Source organism: Equus asinus, chromosome 11, assembly GCF_041296235.1.
Source record: "Equus asinus isolate D_3611 breed Donkey chromosome 11, EquAss-T2T_v2, whole genome shotgun sequence".
NCBI lineage: Eukaryota > Metazoa > Chordata > Mammalia > Perissodactyla > Equidae > Equus > Equus asinus.
The window spans coordinates 72472724-72494988 of NC_091800.1; the positions used below are offsets into that span (position 1 = coordinate 72472724).

General features: G+C 42.9%; 1 protein-coding gene across 4 annotated transcripts in view; it reads left to right on the plus strand.

The window, feature by feature from the left end:
* Positions 1–22265, plus strand: part of UBAC2 (UBA domain containing 2) — a 234365-nt gene that overhangs the window by 118623 nt on the left and 93477 nt on the right. For all 4 annotated transcript variants that reach the window (XM_044779759.2, XM_070520094.1, XM_070520093.1 and 1 more), the window contains exon 7: positions 246–491. In XM_044779759.2, the coding sequence (XP_044635694.1) occupies positions 246–491 (246 nt within the window). The remainder of the gene's footprint in view (positions 1–245; positions 492–22265) is intronic.

Sequence of the window (22265 nt, forward strand, 5' to 3'; positions counted from 1 at the left end):
GTTAGGATTTTGCTATCTCTTCTAACTTAATAAAAACAAATTTGTTTAATGAGTAAATTAAGTTTTTTGTTGATTTGTACTGCTTAGTATTCTGCAACTTGGTAGGAGTTTTCATTATCACCCAGCACTGCTAGAATGAAGAAAAATACCATCAGAAGTATTTTTTGGTTATTGATTTCTATGGAAAATATGTTCTTTAAACTTTTATTACATTTAAACAATCCAGTTGGACTTTTTTCTTTTAGGTTTCTGGTATCTGCTACAACAGCAACGTGTTACGAGTTCATCAGGTGCTCTGCATCCCCAGCTGGATGGCAAAGTTCTTTTCTTGGACACTTGAGCCCATCTTCGCATCTTCAGAACCGGCCACCGAAGCCAGAATTGGGATGGGGGCCACAGTAGACATTCAGAGACAGCAAAGAATGGAGCTGCTTGATCGGCAGCTGATGCTCTCTCAGTTTGCACAAGCGAGGCGACAAAGACAGCAGCAGGTAAATAATAATAATAATTAAAAACTCAAAAATACTGAGTGGCCTGAGTAAACTTTTCCTCTGTGGCTGTATGTGTGGTAGAGACTACATTTTATTCCTGTGCATTGCAATGTGGATATTTTGATATGTTTCCAAATAGAGTGTAGGTCTCTGATAGTGGCTTTTCATTTTTTTTTAAAGGTAAAAAAATAAATTGTAGCTGAAAGACTGGTCAAACTGGACATTCTTGTCCCGCTTCTATTAGATAAACATTATTTCTTAGAGAAACACCAACCTAGTTAGCAAGACGTGATATTTATCTGTTTTTATAATCTTGTAAAAGCCGCAGTGTCTTCCTGTTAAAATGCTTATTATCATGTGCTCTGGAGTGAAGAGCAAGTGTAAAACTTCTTGATTTTCCTTGGTTGAAATGGAGAGAATATGAAGGTAAGAAAATTTTCAAGGGAACAACCAATGAGTAAATCAAACAAATGTTGTGTTTTCCTAGCCTTGTCATTAATCATCAGGAAATATTGAGCATTTATGTACAAAAACTGCTGTATCCAAACACACTTGTCTTTCAAGGGTTACAGTATGTCAGGCTAAAACCTCATACCTGATCTCTCTTTGTGGCTTCTGTGATCCAGCACACTGAGCTGTTCATTTCTTGTCTCCATCTTCTTTACCCTCTGGGGTATGAGAGACTGCTGTTGTCTCTTGCCATCTCCCTGTCTCCTGTGTGCATTGGGTGGGAGAAGTAGGTCTACAGGCCTCACAATGGTCTGGAGAAGTGAAATCAGATGTGACATCCTAGTGTCCCATTGGAGATGTGGGTCCCAGAGTTTATATCTGGGGTGGGAAGAAGGGGGGCCTTTATCAATGGGCTAAGTCTACAGGTGAAAGAGAGACACAAAGCTTGTTCCCTTCAGATGTATTTGAATTTGAGGTGACTCTGGAACATACAGTAAAGATACCATACCCATGATGTAGTTAAATATGGAGGACAGACATCTCTCTTAGAGAGGTCAAAGCTGGAAGTGTAGATCACAGAGTCAACTTTGTAGGGTTGAGAGATAAAAGCAAAGTGCTAGATGAGTTCTATAAGAGAATTACATCCAAGATGAACGTAGGGTGTAGACTAAGCCTTGTATTTAGCGGGAGGAGGAGGTAGATCCTTCAAGGAAACAGAGGGAAGAATGAAAATCATGAGAACTCAGAGTGATCAGTATCCGAAAAACTGAGTAGTGGTGAGTGTAAATATTTTCAGGTAGGATGGACAGAGCTATAAAGGAGAGAAAGAAGGGCTCCTGGCTTAGATAATAGGATAGACAGCACCATTTCCACCAACATCAGAAGAGCAGATTTGAGGGAAATACATTGACTAAAATACCTTTGGGAGACCTGAGAGGAGATTCCCCATTACATAAGTATGGATCTTTTGCTTATAAGCAAGCCAGAAAAGTTGTATTTCTCAGCTTGGTGTCCCCAGGCAGATTTTTATATATGAAGTTTATCAGAGAATGCTGTCAGGATCCGCATCTTGGGGGAGTGGTGATGAAGGACAGAGGGAGACTTTGAACAACAATTACAAAGAAGGCCTGAGCTAATCTTACAGAGAGCTGTGGCATTGGCAGAGCCCTTCCACGTTGTCCCAGATTCAGACAAGGAGCTGAACTGTAAACCTCCGCCAACAAGTCATTGGTGCAGATTGCAGGTCTTAGGCCAACTGGCTCTCCACAGATGCACCCCATCACTGAGGGAGTGTCCCTTTAGAACTGTCAGGTACCAACACCCCAGCAGTGGGAAGATTGAGAGCTTCAGTCCTTAGGGAGGTGGGGGATCTGGGCAGCAGACCACAGCATCTAACCCTCACACCGCTTGGATCTTCTTGTTTTACCTAAGTTCTTGGAGCACCTCCTCCAAGATTCCAGTGGCACTCTTCCTGGGAGCAACATTGACAAGGAAGGTTAGCAGGACAACCTACATCCCCTTCTGCTGAAGCTGGTCTCAAGGGCATACTGATCATTGTCTCCCTTCTCTAGTGTCCATTCAAGAGTCCCCTCACCTTGTCTGAAAGGCTTACTTAGTGAAGTGACACATACCCTCATCCCTGTGGGGTCTGAGTCCCTGGTCACTAGGCCCTTCTCAGGCTGTGTATGCTGCATTTGTCCGTTTACTGTAAAAATTGGGCAAGGGAGTACGAGGCAATGCCCAGGTGATCACCTGGGTGCTACACATATGCTCCCCCTTGTGCCTATAGCCATACCTTTTCCTGATGATCAGGTTAAGTATTCCTGCCAGCATAATGACTCCTTTCCTTGCCTGCTGGTCTTCTGGCACAAGACCCCAAAATGACTGGGCAACTGCTGTAACTTAAAAAGTAATGGCATTCTTGCTTTGTCCCCAGATGGAAGTTTTCCCCTCCTGTGAGACAAGTTCTGTAAACCCATGGAATCTAGAGTTTCAGGAGCAGGAACCCTAGATTCCACAAATGGGGGAAATTATTTTTCTCAGTGTTCTGGAGGCTAGAGGTCCAAGCTCAAGGTCCTAGCAGGGTTGGTTTCTGGTGAGGGCTCTCCTTGGCTTTCAGACAACCACCTTCTTGTTCTGTCCTCACATGGCCTTTTCAGGTGTGTGCTCCTGGTATCTGTTATAAGGACACCAATCCTATTGGATTAGGGCCCCACCCTTATGACCTCATTTAACCTTAATTACCTCTTTGAAGGCTTTATCACCAAGTAAAGTCACATTAAGGGTTAGGGACTTCAACCTATGAATTTTGCAGGGACACATTTCGGTCCATAACTTGCCCCTTCCAGAGTGAAAAGGGCCCAGTATAGTTTACCTGGCACTAAGTGACTGTTGGTTCTCCTTGAGGGATGGTGGTCTGTCAGGTTCAGCATTGGTCTCTGTTGCTGTTGGTAGCGAGGTCCGCCTTAGAGAGTGGAGTGCATGCATAGTCCCGTCCCTGCCACCCTGGCTACCCTGTTCATGTGCCAATATGGGAGTGGCCAGCGGTAGGGGCTGACTGATGTCAATTGGCTGAGTCATTTTGTCTCCCTGTTCTGTGGTGGTTATCCATGGTAGACATTAACCAGCAAAACATAGATGTCACACCTCATGCCTATTCCTTTAGCTATATCCACATGCCTCTTCCTCAGGTCTCCTTGTCCCCTACCTTCCAGTACTCTGACCAACCAACCGAGTCATTTACTGTGTCCAGTGAATCCATATATGTTATTACCTCAAGCTACTTCTCTTTTCACACAAAGTGGATACATAACTGCACTGCCCAGGCTCTGCCCATTGGGAGGATTTCCCCTCATCACTGTTTTTCAAGGTCACCCCTGAGTGGAGCTGTAGTGCAGCCACAGCCCATTTTCAGCTTTCACTTATGTACCGAGCCGACCCATCTGTGAACCAAATTTGGCCATTTTCCTCCTCTGTCTATTGGTTTAAGGGACTCGCCCTCATGTGACAGGAAGTGTGAATGAGGGAAGAGGTTTTGGTGTAACAGAGGTGATTAACATGGTGGTCTGGCATACCTGCTTCTGCAGCTCACCTGTGCTGTCCAGCCATGCTCATGCTGATCTTAGATACGCCACTTCCATCTGATGGTGGGTTTCTTTGGGCCCATGTGGCCTTAATACTTGGTAGGTCTCACTTTATACCCATGGTCAGACACTTCCTGTTCTCCAGGGTCCAGCAGCAGTCTCTTGAAAGTATGTAGTTTTCTGTCATATATGCAGGCCCTTACTCCAGTACCCTAGGGATCCATATTGTAGTTGTCCCTTGTGGCTTGCTGTAAACTCCATACAGTGTCTTTCCCCACCACAAGTACTTTGAATACCGTAGGCTCTGCCAGGTTGCACAGCCTAAGTGGCAATGACTAACACAGACCAAAATCCCTGCCCTCCTGGAGACTATATTCCAGCCAGGCAGCTCTGAAGTGATAGCCTTTGATCTGAGGCTCTACCCACTGCTTGGCAGGCTCCTTCACTGTCTGAGCTTGGTCTTGCCCCCAGTAGGTGTAAGGTTCAGAATCCCAAGCCCTGGACTCTTTCCAGGGCCTTTACGTTGAATGATTTGCTGGAGAGTAAAGAGCATACTATTTTTGTCCTAGGCTTACTCAGTTCCCTCCTCATTTATTCCTAGCATCAGCCTTGAGAGATAAAGCTATTTCCTCCGTTTCCCCTGGGACTTGGGGGTGCTGGCCTACCCAAGGACACACAGCTGCCAATGGGGGTACAGGATTGGGACCCAGGTGTGTCTGACTCCAAGGCCTCTGCTCAATCCTTCATCAAACTGCCTCCCATTAAGGAGAGCTCCTTGTGATTTTTTTTTTCTTTCTTTTTTGCTTTGGCTAGCAGGAAACTCAGTGCCATGTTTAATGTTCAATCAAATTAATTGTTTAACCCAAAGTTAGAACTTTTGCTTTCACCTTCTATATGTTTTTAAAATATCTTTTCGTTTTAATGTCCTTGTATCTTTTATTGTAGGTAACCTCAAATTGTTATTGCACTTAAAATAAATCTGTTTGTTTAAAAACTATTGGTTTTCAGATGTTCTTCATAGAACCCAGAGTTTATTTGGTCAGAAAGTCATTCAGTTACTAATTGCTATACATTAGATTGCTCTGTCTGCAGTTTTTAATTTCAAGCATTCCAAAATAGCGCTAAAGTCTTGTTTCAGTGTATTCCTTTATATTTCTTTTGCCTGCTATTGTCATATTTCATCTCGCCACCTGGTAGCTGCTTAGTGCTCACTGCGGTCCTCGCTTGGCTCTGGGGTCACAGTCAGTCAGTCAGTCATTACTTGAGACTCCCTCTGACCAAGACTGGTGGGTACTCCGGGTGTAAAAGAAGTGAAGAACGTGCCCTTTCCCTTAATGAGTCTGTGATCAACTTCAGGGAACTTGGGCAGATATGCTTGAATTAGATAAGCATCCATGAACAATGAAATATTGACTAGAGTACCCCGGGCAGTAAGAGATGGAGAAGAGCGCCGTGAGTGTGGACTAATAATGTGAAAGGAGCGTTCAAGCACTAGAAGGATGGGCAGGATTTGGGTGGGAAGAGAGGATGAGGCAGATTATCCCAGAGGAGAGGACCAGCAAGAGTAAGGGGGCGTGGAGATGATAAAGAGGCCCTGGAGAGGAAAGACCTCAAGGAGACCTGTTTGACTGGAGCATGGTAGGATCTGTCATGAGAAATGGGAAATACTACAGCAACTGTAACAGAGAGAGGCACTTTTAGTCCTGACAGCAGATTTGGGTTTTGACATTGGAGTCTATAAAGAGTGATTTAGTCAGTAATAAAAGTAGGACAATTATCTCAGAAAAATTTGTTTTATTGCAGTGTGTAAGATTGGGGGGAGAAAGGAGAGACTGCAGAGGAAGAAACAGATTTCTAAAATCCATCTCTCAGCTGTGTGAATGCCTTGGCTTGGATGATGGCAGTCTGTTTATTAGCTCTTCTGCTCACTCCTTAACTCTGTTGTTTCCTGAGGTCCAGTCTGCTGAGCTGCTTGCCCTAGACATTCTCAGCAGGGGACCCACCTAGCCCATCGCTGTCACCACTCTGTTAAGCCCATGACTCCCAGATTTAGATCTACAAGCTAGACATCCCTCTCTCCTGGGCTCCAGACCTAAATAGCCTGCTGCCATCTGGACATCTCCACTTGACTGTTCCACAGGCACTTGAAATTTACCATTTCTTTGCCAAATTTTCTTCTCCTTCTCACTCCTTACCCTAAAGAAAGCGCTGTCATCTACCCAAAGCCCACACCAGAGCATCTTGTCTTCGCCGCAGACTTTCCCCTCTTCTGCATCCATTTCCCTCTTCTCCCTCGCCTCCAGTGCAGTCTCCTGGAGTCTACCTTCCTAGTCGTTCCCTCTCTCTTCATCCCACTGCCTTAGTTCAGGCCACCATCACCACTTACCTGGATTTCTACAGTAGCCTCTTACCTAATCACTTGTCATGACTGCCTCCCTCTCCACATCCCACCCCACAATTCAGCCCCAGTGAGATCTCTGTGAAAACACAAATCCGATTGTTTCACTTCTACTAAAACCCTTCAGAACCTATGCGTAGCTTTCAAGGTAGTTAAAACTCGTTACACAAGGCCCTTTCCTGCTTTTTAGCCACATCTTTTCCTCCGGCCCCATGTGCAGCCCTTAGGCTAACCATGCTGAACTATTTACATTTATCATAGCCCTGTTGTTTCTCACTTCTTGCCTTCACATCTGCCCTTTTCTCTGCCCAAAACAAACTTCCCCTGTACCAACTTCCCCACCACGCCCCACCCCACCCCCACACACAATTTTTGCTCGCCTAACTCCTGTTCATTCTTCAGTATTTGTTTCAAATATCGCCTCCTCGGGGAGGCCTTCTCCAGCCCCCTGGTTGGATCTGATCCTCTCTCTGGTCCTAGGGCGCCTGGAGGTCTCTTTCTGGGCACTTAGTACTCCTGCCGCTCACTGTTGATTTCCTTCCCTGTCTCTACCAGCAGTGTGTCTTGGGTGGGTCGAGAGTTTTTTCTTTGTATCTCCAGTATGTGAATAATGCCTGGCACATTAGGAACTCACATATTTGGGGGATTAATGACTAAATACATGTACAGTAAGTATTTACAGAATTACCTAATGTACTGAATTCCAGCTGAATAGTCAGGGCTAGAAAGTATACAGATATCTTCTGAGAGGACAAATGTGAAGCAAACCGTTAAAGATAGCCCAAGACATATTTAGAGAGTGCAGAGAGGAGGAAGAAAAGGAATTCCAGGGGGTCGAGGAGAAAACCAGGAAAGTTCAGTCGCAAGGAAACCTGGAGAGTAGAGTGTTTCAGGAAGAGTGGGAGAGTAGGTGTTCAACAGATTCAGATGCCACCCCCGGCCCCAAAAAAAGCCAAGCAGAGATAATGACTAAGAAAAGACCACTAGAGTCAGCAAGAATTAGTTCCCTCTTCAAAGGAGTTTCAGTGGGAATGCAGCACATTCAGAAGTAATGCATGAATTGGAAGTGGAGGAAGAACGAGCCTCACTTCTCCTCTGAGCACCTGGCCTCATTCTCGGACGTCACTGTGGTAGTCACATCCAGGTTCTTTAAAGTTCTCTATGACGTTAGACTTCTGAAAACATTTTTAACATGCTCTGAAGTGTATACAGAGTCCATAGCTCTAAAGGGCGATGAACAGTGTGACCACTCTGTAGACCTTGTTTCGTTTGGAGCTTGAGACCAGAGCGCTGTCAGGGTCAGTGTACGGTGTCCTTAATTTCATCATCAGGCACAGTGATGTGATCTTTCTGGACACTTGCAAAGTAGTCACTACCCAGAAGCTCTCAGATGATTATCTTATGGACTCCTATTGATGAAAACTAAGTTTACTAATAATAATGCTGCAGTCTCTTACTTGTATTTCTCATCTCCCTCCCTGCCTGTAGTTTTCCCATTCTTTCGTTAATTTATGTGTTCGATACACATTAACTCTACTTACACAGCTCCTTGCTCTCAGATTCACTCGTCTCCCTTTAACAGAGTTGCTGGCTCCATGGTTGGTGACATCTCAGAGTCATTTTGTTACTTGCAGCTGTGGACATTTTTCCACTGCTGGGGCCATTACGTAGCTTTTCACGGGTTTGTGTTTTATTCATTCATCAAATAGTATATGAGCTCTTGAAGGACGGGAGCTGATGTTTTACTGATTTATGTCTCTCTGGTTCTGCTGCAGTGTGCAGCCTTGAGAGAGTAAATGACACTGCCCTGGCCTTCAAGAAATCCACTAGAGGAAGATAGATGAGTCAATACTAAGTGCTAGGTTTCTATTGGAGTTTGTATGCAGCAAAAAGAGAGTCCAAGTTCTCCATGAGGGATTCAGCAAAGCCCCATGTGGTTGAGGAGAATCTTGAAGAGGCCAACATTCAGGTCAGCATTTTAGGCTTACGGACCCTTGTGAGAAAAAGCACAGGGGCTCAACACAGCTTTGGGAACAACAAGGAACTACATCTGCCTGAGCTTGGCGCTTGCTTCCCTAAGGAAAAGGCAGGGAAAGATGAGGCTGGGGAGAAAGCAGAGGCCAGGACATAAGGGGTCTTATGCCACGCTGAGATTTGTTTTTTCTTTTGTCTTGCAAGAAGGTAGTGAGTCCATGAAGCCTTTTAAGCAGGCGAGTAAGTTAGATTTGTCTTTAAGGAAGAATACTTTGGCCATAATATGAATGATCAGTTGAAAACGTGATGCTGGAGGAAGACGACCAGTTGGGAAATGATGAGTATTCTGTGTTTTCACGATATTCATGGTGGTGAGGTAGAGCTTGCTCCCTGAATGATAGTAAATGGCCACAGTCAAGCTTTGCGGAGACTCTGCACATTCAAAACTCCAGAGCAGTCATGGAAATTTCCTATAATAATGAACATTTGAACAGTGGGGTTGCTACATGAGTCTCTGCAGCTTCTCAGCACGTTTCCCTCTTTTTGCTAATTGTAATGGGAAAAACCTATGCTCACGATAGAAAAGGAGCAGAATATAAATGAAAAGCAAGAAATTTGCAGTTAAGGGGTCAACCCTGGCTTGACAGGGAGATCTATACACAATCTATCTAATAGGGTTGTCATGAGGATAAAATCATTTAAAAAGTCACTTTATATACCAGAAAGATCTGCCAGGTATTAGTTATTATGATCACATTGGGCATCTGTTTTCTGACTCTAGGGAAGTCTGAGAGAGAGTCCTGATTTAGGAGCTAACTTGACAGTTATTACTCTTAAAAACTGGTAATCTTTAGGGACTGGCCCTGGGGCGTAGTGGTTAAGTTCATGCATTCTGCTTCAGTGGCCCGGGGTTCACGGGTTTGGATCCCGGGCACGGACCTATACACTGCTCATCAAGCCTTGCTGTGGCAGCATGCCACATAAAAAAAATAGAGAAAGATTGCCACAGATGTTAGCTCAGCGACAATCTTCCTCAAGCAAAACGAGGAAGATTGGCAACAGATGTTAGCTCAGGGCCAGTCTTCGTCACCAAAAAAACCCCGCAAAAACTGGTAACCTTTAAAACAAGGATCCAAGGGGGCCAGCCCAGTGGCATAGTGGTTAAGTTCACACGCTCTGCTTCGGTGGCTTGGGGTTCACTGGTTCGCATCCCCAGCGTGGACCTACGCACCGCTTACCAAGCCATGCTGTGGCAGGTGTCCCACATAGAAAGTACAGGAAGATAGGCACAGATGTTAGCTCAAGGCCAATCTTCCTCAGCAAAAACAAGAGGATTGGCAGTGGATGTTAGCTCAGGGCTAACCTTCCTCAAAAAAATAAAATAAAAAACTAAAACAAGAGTCCATAGGCTGTGGCCCATGGGCCAAACCTGAAGCTAAGAATGGTTTTTACATTTTCATTGATTCTATAAGTACCGACATAATATCTTTGATTTTACTTTTTGGTCTTTGAAACCTGAAACATTTACTATCTCACCTTTTACGGAAAAACCTTGCCAACTCCCTGCTCTAAAAGATTATGTAGCCAGCAGCTGTCAAAGCAACTTTTTACTGGGAAGTCTGAACTCTCTCTGAGTTTTGGACATCTGTTATTTCTGTAACCGCTGGTTTCTCTGTTGGCAGATGATGATAATACTGTTATACACCACCACGTGAACTTCTCGACAAAACTTTCCATAAGGTATTTCTGTAAAATCTCCATTTACTTTAGAAGTAGAATTAAGGTGAAGCCCACTGTGAATGCATCATGCTTGCTATAAGCCAAGTGGGAGTTTTGTCAACAAAGCACTGAAGTCTGTTGCTGCTCATTTTGTCATTGCTTGTTGTCACTTCCTTGGGCTGCCCAGTGTTTCCTGGATGATTGTAACCTGTTTTCAGTAACAAGCAGTCTGTTTGACCTTCAAGGGAAGATGTTGTTAGTGCCTACAGCAGCTCACCATTATTCACACATGCATTTCAGTTATTTTCTCAGTATTTGGTTGAATTGAGCTATGTATATTCTCTCACCCTCTCTTAGTAATGTTTTGTGGCTGTGAAAATTGTTTCTCTCTTTATCCACCCCAGCACCAGTTGTTAGGTAACATCTAACATATGCATTATTATGAGTCATATCTGCCTTGCAAATCATGAGAGTTCCTATCATTAATCAAATATTTGTAATTTAGTAAAATATTTTTAGTGTAGTAAAAGGGCTCTCAGGTTCTCAATGCATTTTTAAAGTTTTTTAATAGCTTTGCTGAGCTAGAATTCACATACCATATAATTTAGCTACTTAAAGTATACAATTCAGTGATTTTATTATATGCACAGAGTTGTACAACCATCACACGTTCAATTTTAGAACATTTTTATTACCCCAAAAAGAAACTGTACCCATTAGCAATCACTCCCTAATCCTCCCACCACTCCCCCTACAACTACTAGCCCTAGGCAACCACTAATCTGTTTTCTGTCTCTATAAATTTTCCTATTCTGAACATTTCATATAAATGGAATCATATACTATCTGGTCCTTTGTGACTGGCTTCTTTCACTTAGCACCATGTTTTTGAAGTTCATCCGTGTTGCAGCATGTGTGATTATCCCTCAGTGTGTTTAAATGTCAAGACCCACCTAGTAGACCTTTATGCTGGCAGGTGCCAGCCCATTAAACCAGTTTCTGTCATTGCCCCTTCATCTAGCTAGGTCTCTGAGTAAGCTTCTTATTCACCTCTTGGCCTCACCAACACTACAATTTCCATTATCATCCTTTCCACAAAATATGCATAGTGTCCAGCCAGGCTCTGGAGAGCACCACAGTGAACAAGACAGCATGATCCTTCCTCTCCGTGAGGTGAGAATAGAAAGATGCAATTACAGTAAAGTGTTGTTAGCGTTCTTCTAGGAGAAGCACCTGGCCCAGCCATTGAGGGTCAAGAAATACTGTCTAGAGGAAGTACATTCTGAGTAGAGCCCTGAAAACTATGTACCTATATCTACACACGTGTGTGTGTGTAGCAAAGGAATCCACCTTGAATCCAAAGGGAGCAAGTTCTCAGCCTAGAGTAACCTGAGCAGCCTTAAAGACAGCGTGCAGGCACGTGGCACACTTCTCAGCACTTTTCCTTTTTAGCTTTGCTCTTTCACTTTTGGGTACAATTTGATTTGAAAACCATTCTTGTCAAGTCGCTGTGCTGCCTTGTCAACAAAGCAGTCTAATCAGTTAGAGCTAGTTCTTTTATGACTTTTTTCTTTTATGAGTATGAAGTGTATAGTATCAGGTGTGGAATAATTTACTAATGCTGAGTTGATAAAAATCTGCAAACTAAATCAAAATTAGGTGCAAGAACTCTATTTTCAAGTGAAATTAAAGCTAAGCTGTTGATCTCAATCTGTACCTCCTTGCAGAAACTACTGTTATGTTTCTGGTGCTCTTGTAGTTGATCATACTGACCTTTTTGACAAAATTCAGAACAGATAGGATCAATCTAAATTCTAATCCCTTTCCAAGACTGACTCATTAAGTGACCTTGACAAAATCATTTCTATTTTCCATTCTGCCTTGGTGTCTTCATGAGAAAGAGGAGTGTGGTACAATCTCATGGTATTTAAGAAAACAAGTAAATGATGATGACATACTTGGTTGGTATTTTGGAGAGGTACAAATTATAAGCAATCCTAATTCTTTTCATAATTTTTTCTCTTATCACTTGTTAATCACTTTTTAAAACCATAAATGAATTTAGATATGTACCCTGAAGCGGACATAATGTTCAACAGGAGTATATTAGAAAAATCATCCTGATAATCATTTTGCAAATTTTTCTTCCGCCAAAAAAGTCATCCCTATGGGTTTTCAAAACCATAAAACAATTCTAGTGCAGGACAGAATACTGGGGTACCCATGAATTTCTCAGGAAAAATCCCTCTGATCATCTGAAGAAGGCTTGAATTTCATGGAACCCACCCCAGGTTCGGACCCTGCAACCTGATACTGTGGGTGACATGCGTGGTTTTGTGAATAAAGCAGCAGGAACCCAGGAATTTCCAGAGTAGTGAGTCATGACATTCTGTCCGAGATTAGAGCACAGATTAGCAATACCGAGATTTTTAAAAAATCATACTTTTTTAAGTGATAAAGATAAATGCATGCATGTTGAGCCTGGATTCATGGTCATAGCTCATTAGAGATCCTTGATCAATGCAGATAACACTCCTGAGTAGCACAGGAGGGTATAAAATGAAGGTTATCTAGACCAGTGTCTGCCTAGGAATCCCTCCTACAACCGCTCTGGCAGGTGGCTGTTGGACTCCTGCTGGAACAGTGAAGATCTTTTTTTATTTTATTTTATTTTTTTGAGGAAGATTAGCCCTGAGCTAACATCTGCTGCCAATCCTCCTCTTTGTGCTGAGGAAGACTGGCCCTGAGCTAACATCCGTGTCCATCTTCCTCTATTTCATATGTGGGACGCCTGCCACAGCATGGCTTGACAGGCAGTGCGCAGGTCCACACCTGGGATCTGAACCCATGAACCCCAGGCCATCAAAGTGGAACATGCAAGCTTAACCACTGTGCTACCGGGCCAGCCCCAAAGATCTCTTTTTGAAAGAGAACTGCTTGGCTTTCGAGATATTCTTTAACATATTGCCTCAGAAGAGGCAACTCATTATTAATTTAAGGATCCTCAGGTCCAGTTTTCCATTTTACAGTTGAGGAAACCTAGACTCAGTGTTATTCTTTTAGATTGGCAGCTTGATTGAGTTCTCTATGAGTTCAACAGACGGGGAGAGCAGTAAGGATTTGAATTGCTGAGAAAGAAGCCAATTACAACTATAAAATAAGAGGTGAGCCCTGTACAAAGTGGTAGGAGGAAGGATGGTCAGAGGGAACATGGGAGGGCATTTTAGGTGACAGGCACAATTTGAGCAGACATAGTCTGCAATAAGTGAGGGACACAGTGAGTGGAAGGAACATGCAGAGAAGAGCTAAGAAATAATTAGGATGGGGCTGGTTTGGGAGGACCTTCAAAACAAGACAGAATAATTTAGATAGGATGCAGTAAGATTTTCAGTTGACGCAGTGGCATTGTGAAGATTCACCTGCAGTGGTGTACAGATTTGATTGGGGCAATATTAGTGGCAGTGATGTCATCCAAGAGGCTGTTAGCTTAATCTCAGAGTAGGACAACAAGGACAAACAGTGCACACCCACTTCAAAGGAAAGGTCAGTAGTACGTGAGAATTGGCTAGATTTAAGGTACAAAGGAGAGAGTTGAGTCCAAAAGAGTCACCAGGCTCTCAGGCAGTGATAACCTAACATTAGACAGGAAAGTCGCAGTCTGCCCTGCACAGCACTTGTTGAAGTACAAGTAAGGAAATGAGAGGTGGTCACTGAAGACGTGGAAATGGATGACCTCTCTGGGGAAGGAAATGTAAAAGGAGAGCTTGAGTAATCCCCAATCTCATTTTTAGTAATGTTTCACCTCCTGTTCTATCAGAACACTTACTGGTAATAAGTACCAAAACTAATTTTAATTTTGACTTTTATTTAATTATTTTTGTGTAGAGCTAAAGTTAAGGAGGAAAAAAAAATGACCAAAAATTTGGCAAGGAAGGAAGGAAACAGAAAATATAATGCAGAAATTGGTACTTTGCATCCTGAAAGATGCTCTTTCATTCATAGTTTCAAAGAAGCTATATCGAAGTTATTCCTGTGCAATCCTTACCATAATTTGTGTTCAGTGTTCACAGCACATAAATCAAATTAAGGTAGTAAAAAAGCCTTAAAACAGGAGATAGGTGTCATCTTCCTACGCCACATCTCCCCAACCTGAGGCTGGGGCTGTGGGGAGCTTGTTGTCTCCCTCACACCACCCTTCACCACCACCTCCTCACTAAAAACATTGAGCATTCTTATTCTCTACCAAAATCGAAACCAACCCCTCCCTCAAAATGGTGGGGTTATCTTTGATTCTGACTCTCCTTGGAAGAAAAGCTCACCATCAGAAGAGAGTGGTGGGTCAGCCAGCCTTTAGAAAACAGTGACAGACACGAGCGTTCACTATAGGGCTCAGCGTGGCATTCCCAATGCCACATGTCATCCTCACCCTAGTCAGTTTTCCCAGAGCCTGTCACCAGGGTGAATAGTGAAGCCGAATTTGAATCCCACTGCTCTTTTTCCAGAGTCCTTGCCCCTGCCCCACTGTGACTCCCTCAACAGGAGTTTACCAGGAGCCATGCTTTGTTGAAACAAGGGGAAAATATATGTGTCTGTTGAGTTTGAAACTAATCTAGCCTGTCCTTAAAATTGTACCCATGTATCAGAAGTAAGATCAGCTATGGTAGGAGTCTCCGGCCTCTCAAGAGAAAAGTCATCAATCAAGACACACCTGGGACACACATCCATTGGCTTGCACACCGGTTGAAGTATTCCTTGCGGGGAGCAGCAGTAACCAAGCTGTTGAGTTGTATCCTAGGCTGTCGCACAATTTTCTGATAATAGACTCTCTAGATGCCCTCTCACCCTCCTCTTGCTACCACCCCAGTTCAGTCCCTAAACCAGCACCCATGGCCCTCGCCCTCCCAACCAAGAATGTCATGGACAAGCAAGGCTGTGGCCTCTCAAACTCTTGCCAAGCAGAACAAGAAAGAGGAAGAAGAGACGTGATGGAGAGCAGCAGTACCATCCGAAACTTGTATCTCTCAAGCCGGAGGCTCTAAAAACTGAGCAAAAGGATGTATTTTGTCTCCTGATCTGACTACCGTGGAAACTGCTTTCTGTTTCGAAGTATCTGAGCCCCCAAAACTGGTCAAGTTGGACAAACCACAAAGAAAAAGTGAAACTGAGAGCTGTACAGCTAGCTGGGATTTTCTTCAAGTGATTGTCTAGTTTCCCTCTAGTTTATTACTTACTCCCAACATCTACCAAAACAGCTTGCTACTAAGCAACCCAGAAAGATGTAATAGACTGTGTTCATAGCCCTCTGTACACATGTCAGGGTATGGCTCTTCACCTGACATGGTTGGATTGTCTCCTGCCTGTTTCTACTGGTCATATTTTTAAGGCAGTACCAATGAATTGTTTTCCAAATATGTAGTTTATTCTGAGCCTCGTAATTGTCCCTCCCATCTTTTATCCATGTGATGAATGCATTGCTGGTTTGTGTGTGCGGTCGTGGTAGTGGGTTTGTTTTGTGGTGCTTTTCTTTTTCTTTTTTTTTCCAGGTTTTCCATGAAGCTTTTGCTGATGACAGCAGCCTGTGGTGATATTTCTTTCCTCTATATTAGTAGTACTTATTGTTAGCTCTAAGTCTAATAAGATGCCTCTCGTTAGTCCTTAATCATATGCTGGATCCTCACTGCTTCTTGTTTAGTTTCTAATGTACCTTTGTTTTGTCAACTCAGCTAAGCTCTTTCAGCACCGTAGGAAATTAGTCACTTCTCTGTGTGTCACAGCCCTCTTTACCTGGCGCCAGCGCAGCGCACAGCACTAAGAAGATCAGTGGATGAAACTAAGCATATTCATGTTTATACCACAAGCTGCAGCTTCCAAAGAGCACTTGGAAGCAGTACAGTGAGTTATAAATACCTCTTATCTGAGGAGTGACCGTTCGTAGTTTCACAGGCACCACGAGGGTCTCCCAGCAGTGGTTCCTTATGACTGCTGGTTCCTGTGTTACAGGGAAAGGGTGCCTCATGTCCTTAAAGAATGTGTTAGCCAGCCACTTTGTTCTCTGAGCCTCCTTGCTTTAGCCCCTTCCACTCCTTCCACTCAGCCTTCATTATTAACCTACCACTTAGGTCCCCATGTTACAACTAACTGCTAGGTCTTTGCTGAAGAAAATCCTGTGGAACTTAACTCAACAATATGCTTTACTGTGTTTATCCTTTCGTTTATTCATTCAACAAATATTTCTTAAGTACTTACATATGCCAGGTGGTACAAGAGGCTGAGTCTACAAACAGCAGCAAGATGGATGGTCTCTGCCCTCACAGAGCTTATAGCCTGCTGTGACCTTCCAGCCAGTCAACATGTAATTGAAGTGCCATGTACCAACTGCTATCTTGGGAGAGGTACACTGAAATAGGAGAGCACGTAAGAAGAGCATCGAACCCCAGACTTGGGGGATTAGCAAAGGCTCTGGGCACGAGTCTAGAATGTGAAGATGGAGTGGTGAGAAAGACTATTAGAATGGTAAACAGGAGGCCGTGAGCCATGGTAAGATGTTTGAATTGTATCCAAAAAGCTATGGGAACTTGCTGAGTAGTATCAAAGAAGCATATCTACAATTATCTGAAAAGGCTGTTACTGTACTCCATGGTTTTTAACTGTATATCTCTGTGTGGCTAGATTTTCTTTATATATGTCAGAAGCCAAAGTAACATATTGAATTGAATGCAGAAGCAGATATGAGAATCCAACTATCTTCTATTAAGTTAGACATTAAACAGATTTGCAAAAATAGAAAACAATGACATTCTTCTCATTAATTAATTTTTTTTCTCCTTTGGAAATGTTATTTTTTATAAAAATATTTAGCAAGTAATGAGGTTGTGATTATTATTAATGAATTAATAAATATTCTAAGATTAATAAAAAGGCAATGGGGAACCACTGAAGGGTTTTTAAGTAGAGGAATGACATGTTGAGATTTGTATCTTAGGAAAATCTCTCTGAAGCCATCCCACCCTTGATGGTGGTCTGAAATAGGGCAGTGAGAGTGAGGGTAGAGAGAAATGGATGGATTCCAAAGATATTTAGGAGTTATAATTAACAGAGCCTGGTGATCTAGCTTGCATAGTAGATGGATGTTGATGTCATTCCCCAAGATTGGGGACACAGGAGAACATGGGATTGAAGATGAGTTTTGTTTGGACATGTTCCATTTTAGATGTCTCTGGAACATCTAAGTGGCAAGAGACAGTTGGTTATGTGACTCAGAGGTGCAGTACTTGGATTGGAGAGAGGAGTTCAGCAGTCTCCACCACACCCTGAGAAAGCACAAGCACCTGGGGACAGAACTGGAAAGAGGAGGGGAGTAACCCTGAACAGAGCCTTAAGGGACACCAATATCTAAAGGACATGAGCAGGAGAAGGTGGCTCTGAGAGGCACGTATGACCTGCGGGCTCAGAAGACCAGGAAAGTGTGATACCACAGAAGCCCGGAGAAGGGCATGGGTCAGCAGGGCCCAGTGCTGCCAGGAGTCAAGCAGAGAGCTGAGGAGGCTCCACTGGATCAAGCAAGGGGCGTGATTGGTAACCTGGAAGAAAAGAAACTACTTAATGGTGACAATACCAGACTATGAGCTTCTAGAAGGCAGGAACATTGTCTTAATTCTCTTTCTAGCTTCATTGCTTAAGGTACTACCAAATATATTAGTAGACACTCGATAATTCTGTTGATTTTACCTTAATTGGTACAACTGAAACAGTCTGGCCTTTTCTGTCCCTGAACTCCATGGCAAATCATTGGTACTGTAAATTGCTCACATTAAAGCATAATATTTCCTTAGGGTCTGTGGTAGAACTTCCCAACCACTGTGTCATGATCATAGATGGACTGAGACCTTGCAGGACATTTGATCCTGTCCAAAATGTCCTTAAGACATTTGGTCCATCAGACATTTGGTCCACGGCAAAAGGTCCTTGACATTTGGTCCTGTCCAAAACGTCCATGAGCATATCTGGTCCTTGCCAGATGGTTTTGGACAGGATCAAATATCAAGGAACTTTTAGTATGGACAAAATGTCTTAAGGACATATTAGACAGGACCACATGTCTGCTAATTGGCTGAGAAACCAATCGCCTTAACCCTCGGGGCAACTGGGAAGGGTCTAAAGCTGTGAGCCTAGTTGCAAATAGCTTTGTCTGTCCTGTGTGTCACACCAATATGTCTTTTTCTGTGTGTGTCATGATGTGAAAAATATTGGAAAGCTGTGGTCTATAGCAAGGTTGGTAATTCCTTGAATGGTTGCCGCCGCACCTCCTATGTGCCTAAGGCAGGTATCACTAAACAGTCATGTCACTCACTCCTGGTGAACCACATCTTCCCCCAGAACCTTCGAGACATGGTCTGCAGGTAGCCACAGGCAGTACAGTGGAGGTGGCCCTACCTGCCTGCTTTATACTTCAAAAGTTAGCACACTGATAAAGGCTTTCAGATCCCCAAAGACTGAGAAGAAAGGATGCATTTTTTTTCCAATGACCAACCTTTTTTAGATAAGATGAGGATTTTTTGGAAAGAATTTTAATTGTTTTAAATCCTCACATTCATAATGCCCACTCTGTAATCATTCTCCATTTCACTCTTTGAACACCTCGGCTGGGAAATCAGTCAGGCTGCACTGAGCTCAGAGCTCTGCTGGCCACCTTGGGAAGTACATTCAAGTCTTACCCCATTGCAGCCCTCCAGGATCCTTTGGTCCATTTGGGAAGATAAGACATTATAAAGTCTAATGCAAATATTCTATAATAATAATAGCTAATATATAATAAACTTCTAGAGGTTTTCAAGCTGTTTTAAATGTTTTGCTTGTATTAACTCATTTATTTCTCATAATATCCTCATGAAGTGAGTGTAGTTATTATCCCCATCTTACAGATGAGAAAACTGAAGCTCAGAGAAGTTAAAAAAAAACTGAGGCCTCAGGTTGCGAAGTGGCCGGGGCTGGATTTGAACCCAGTATTTGGTTCCAGAGACCGCTCCCGGTCGTTCAGCCTCCTCTGCTGTTTGTCCCTCTGTCCTTACTCCTTGCCGTTGCTTTCGCCCTTAAAGTAGGCGTAAACCCATTGTTAGGCCCCTGTCTTTGAACAGGTTGACGGAAATGCCTGGTTCTCCTCTCCGTTTTGGAAATCATCCTCATCCTTTAAAAGTCAGCTAGGCTCCCATCCTCTTTGAGGTTTTACCCCGTGCGTTGGTGTGGTTGGTCAGTGCCCATCTGAACATTTCCAGCCCTCTAACTGATGCTGCACAGCTTCCTCCTTAATGATGTACCTCCTTGCCTTGTTCTGATTTTTCCTTTTCTGGATGTCCTGCCCTCCCCCAAGGAGATCATGAGCTCCACGTGAGCAAGGACTAGACTATGTGCCTTGCTCGTACCCTCCCGTGGGAGCTGCGAGTGAGTGCCCCTAGAAAGCCACTGGTGAGCTCTTCTAACCTGGCTTCTCAGCGTAGACACTCTCAGTGTAGACACTGCCTGACCATCCCATTCTGAAACCTGCCAGAGCCTTTAGGGGTAGGGCTCTATTCCGTGTGACTTCTACTTGATAAAATGTTACAAACCTTTACTGCTCTCAGTTGGAAAATTATGTATTTTCACAAGAAATTTTATTTCATTTGAAAATCTCTTTGCCAACTAATAACAGGTATTTATTTCATAAAACGTCTGGCTGTTCAAAATGCAAGCTGTTTCCTCTTTCCTCTTTTAAATATGTGGTTATTGCTTTTGAAGAAGACAAAGTGAAGGAAACGTTTCCTGTTTGTAGAGGCTCATATTTAACTCTTCGTAAAGAGCAGATTAGTGTCAAAACATCCTAGAACCTAGAGCTCCTGTAACTTTCTGCTTTTTAAGCACTTTTTTACTATCACAGGAGTAGAGGGATTGGGTTTTTGTTTTGTTTTGCCTACTCTTTCTCTCTTACTCCCTTTGAAGAAATAAAATGTTACAGATTCAACTGAAGGTTCATTCCCCTTCCCACTGTCCTTTAGCTGCTGTATCACGTCTAATGCCTGGGGGTGTTTGCATCTTTGCCACGTGTCTATATTAGGGTTTCTCAGCCTAGATGCTATGGACGTTTTGGTCCAGGCCTTTCTTTCTTGTGGCAGCTGTCCTGTGCATTCTTGGATGCTTAGCAGCAGCATCCCTGGACTCTACTTGCTAGTGCCGGCAGCACCACCATCGTGTTCCCCACCTCCCACCATGCACAAGACAACCAAAGGTGACCTGGGGGCCAAAACCACCACTAGTATATATCCATAAAGTAATTTAAATAAAGTACACTACTGTCTGAGTATTTTAAAAATTTATGTAAATATATCTGCACATTCTTGTACAACTTTCTTTGTTCATTCAACATTGTATTTTTGAGATTTATGCATGTAGATCCAGTACATTTATTCTGGCTGCTCATATAGTAGTAATCTTTTATATAATAGGACCACTTATTAATTTATTTCCCTACTTAGGAACAGTTGAATTTTTTACATTTTCTTACTTAACATTATAGACAGTGCTTCACAGAGCACCCTCATAAATGCCCCATTAGGTACTCGTAGCTACCTGGAGCTGAAACAGCCAGGTCACGGACCATCTTCAGTTTTACTAGATCTTGACACTTGGCTCTCCAAAATGTTTGTGCCAATTTCTCATTAACAATAAATGGAGTTCCCATTTCCTCAACATCATCCCCATACTTATTATTGTAAGGCTTTTTATTTTTGCCAGTCTTGTGGGTATGAAATAACTTAATGCTGTTTTAATTTGTATTTCCTAATACTAGTGAAATCAAACGTCTTTTCTTATGTTTATTGACTTAGGCTTTCCTCTTCTGTAAATTGTCCACTGGTATACATTATCTGCTTTTTTCTTGAGTCATTTATTTTTCTCATTGACTGATAAGGATTTTTTAATGTATTCTGAATACTTTTGTCAGTTATATGTTGCAAACGTTTTCTCTTAACCTAGACTATGTCTTCTGTTTTTTTAAAATTATTTAAAAGTTCTTATAGTAATTTTTAGCAATGCTTTTCTTTATTTATGCTGTATATTTTTGTCTTAGAAATCCTTTCCTACCCCAGCGACATAAAGAATATTTTCTTATTTCTTCTAAAATTTTTATAAGTTTAGCTTTCCACATTTAAATCTTTAATCTCTGGAGTTTATTTTTAAATACACTTATTTTTGTATATGGACTAAAGTAAGGGTCTCATTTTATCTTTTCCACCCTATGGCCAGTTGTCCCGTACTTTCGTTAAGTTGTGCGTCTTTCTCCTGCTGACGTGCAGCACCTCCTCTGGCGGATCCCCAGGCCCATGTTCGTTTTGATTCCTAGACTCTTTCCTGTTTCCTTGTGCTGTTTGCCTGCCATATGCAAATACCATTCTACTCTAATTACTACAGTCTAACAGTAATCCTAATAACTGGTAGAGAAGAATCTTTCCTTATTATACTTCTTCAAAACATTCATGTCGAGGAACCAGCCCAGTGGTGCAGTGGTTAAGTTCTTACATTCCGCTTCAGCAGCCCAGGGTTCACCAGTTCGGATCCCAGGTGTGGACCTACGCACCACTTGTCAAACCATGCTGTGGCAGGTGTCCCATGTATAAAGTGGAGGAAGATGGGCACGGATGTCAGTCCAGGGCCAGTCTTCCTCAGCAAAAAGAGGAGGATTGGCCGCAGTTAGCTCAGGGCTAATCTTCCTCAAAAAAAAAAAAAAAAATTCATGTCTAGTTTTGACCCTTAACCTCAGGTGGTCTAGTTCTCTGAAAGCACACACACATAGTTTTTAATTTTGAGTATATAGCAGTTAGAAATAGACTTAGCCTCATATGACAGAAACACAAAATAACAGAAACTTAAACAAGGTAGAGATTCGTCTTTCATGTGAAAGAAATGCAGACATTGACAACCCTGGCCTGGTGGGGCAGCAGATGAAGTTGCTGGGCCCCTGGCTCCTGCCTTTACGTCAGCACAGGGCTTCCGCCTCACTCCCAGGACAGCCGCTTGAGCTCCAGGAAGAAGGAGGAAGAGACAAGGAAGGGTGCACTCCTGCTGGTAAGGTTTCTTCTGGAAGTCCCCTGTGCCCTTTGTGTTTGCTTACTGTTGGCAGAA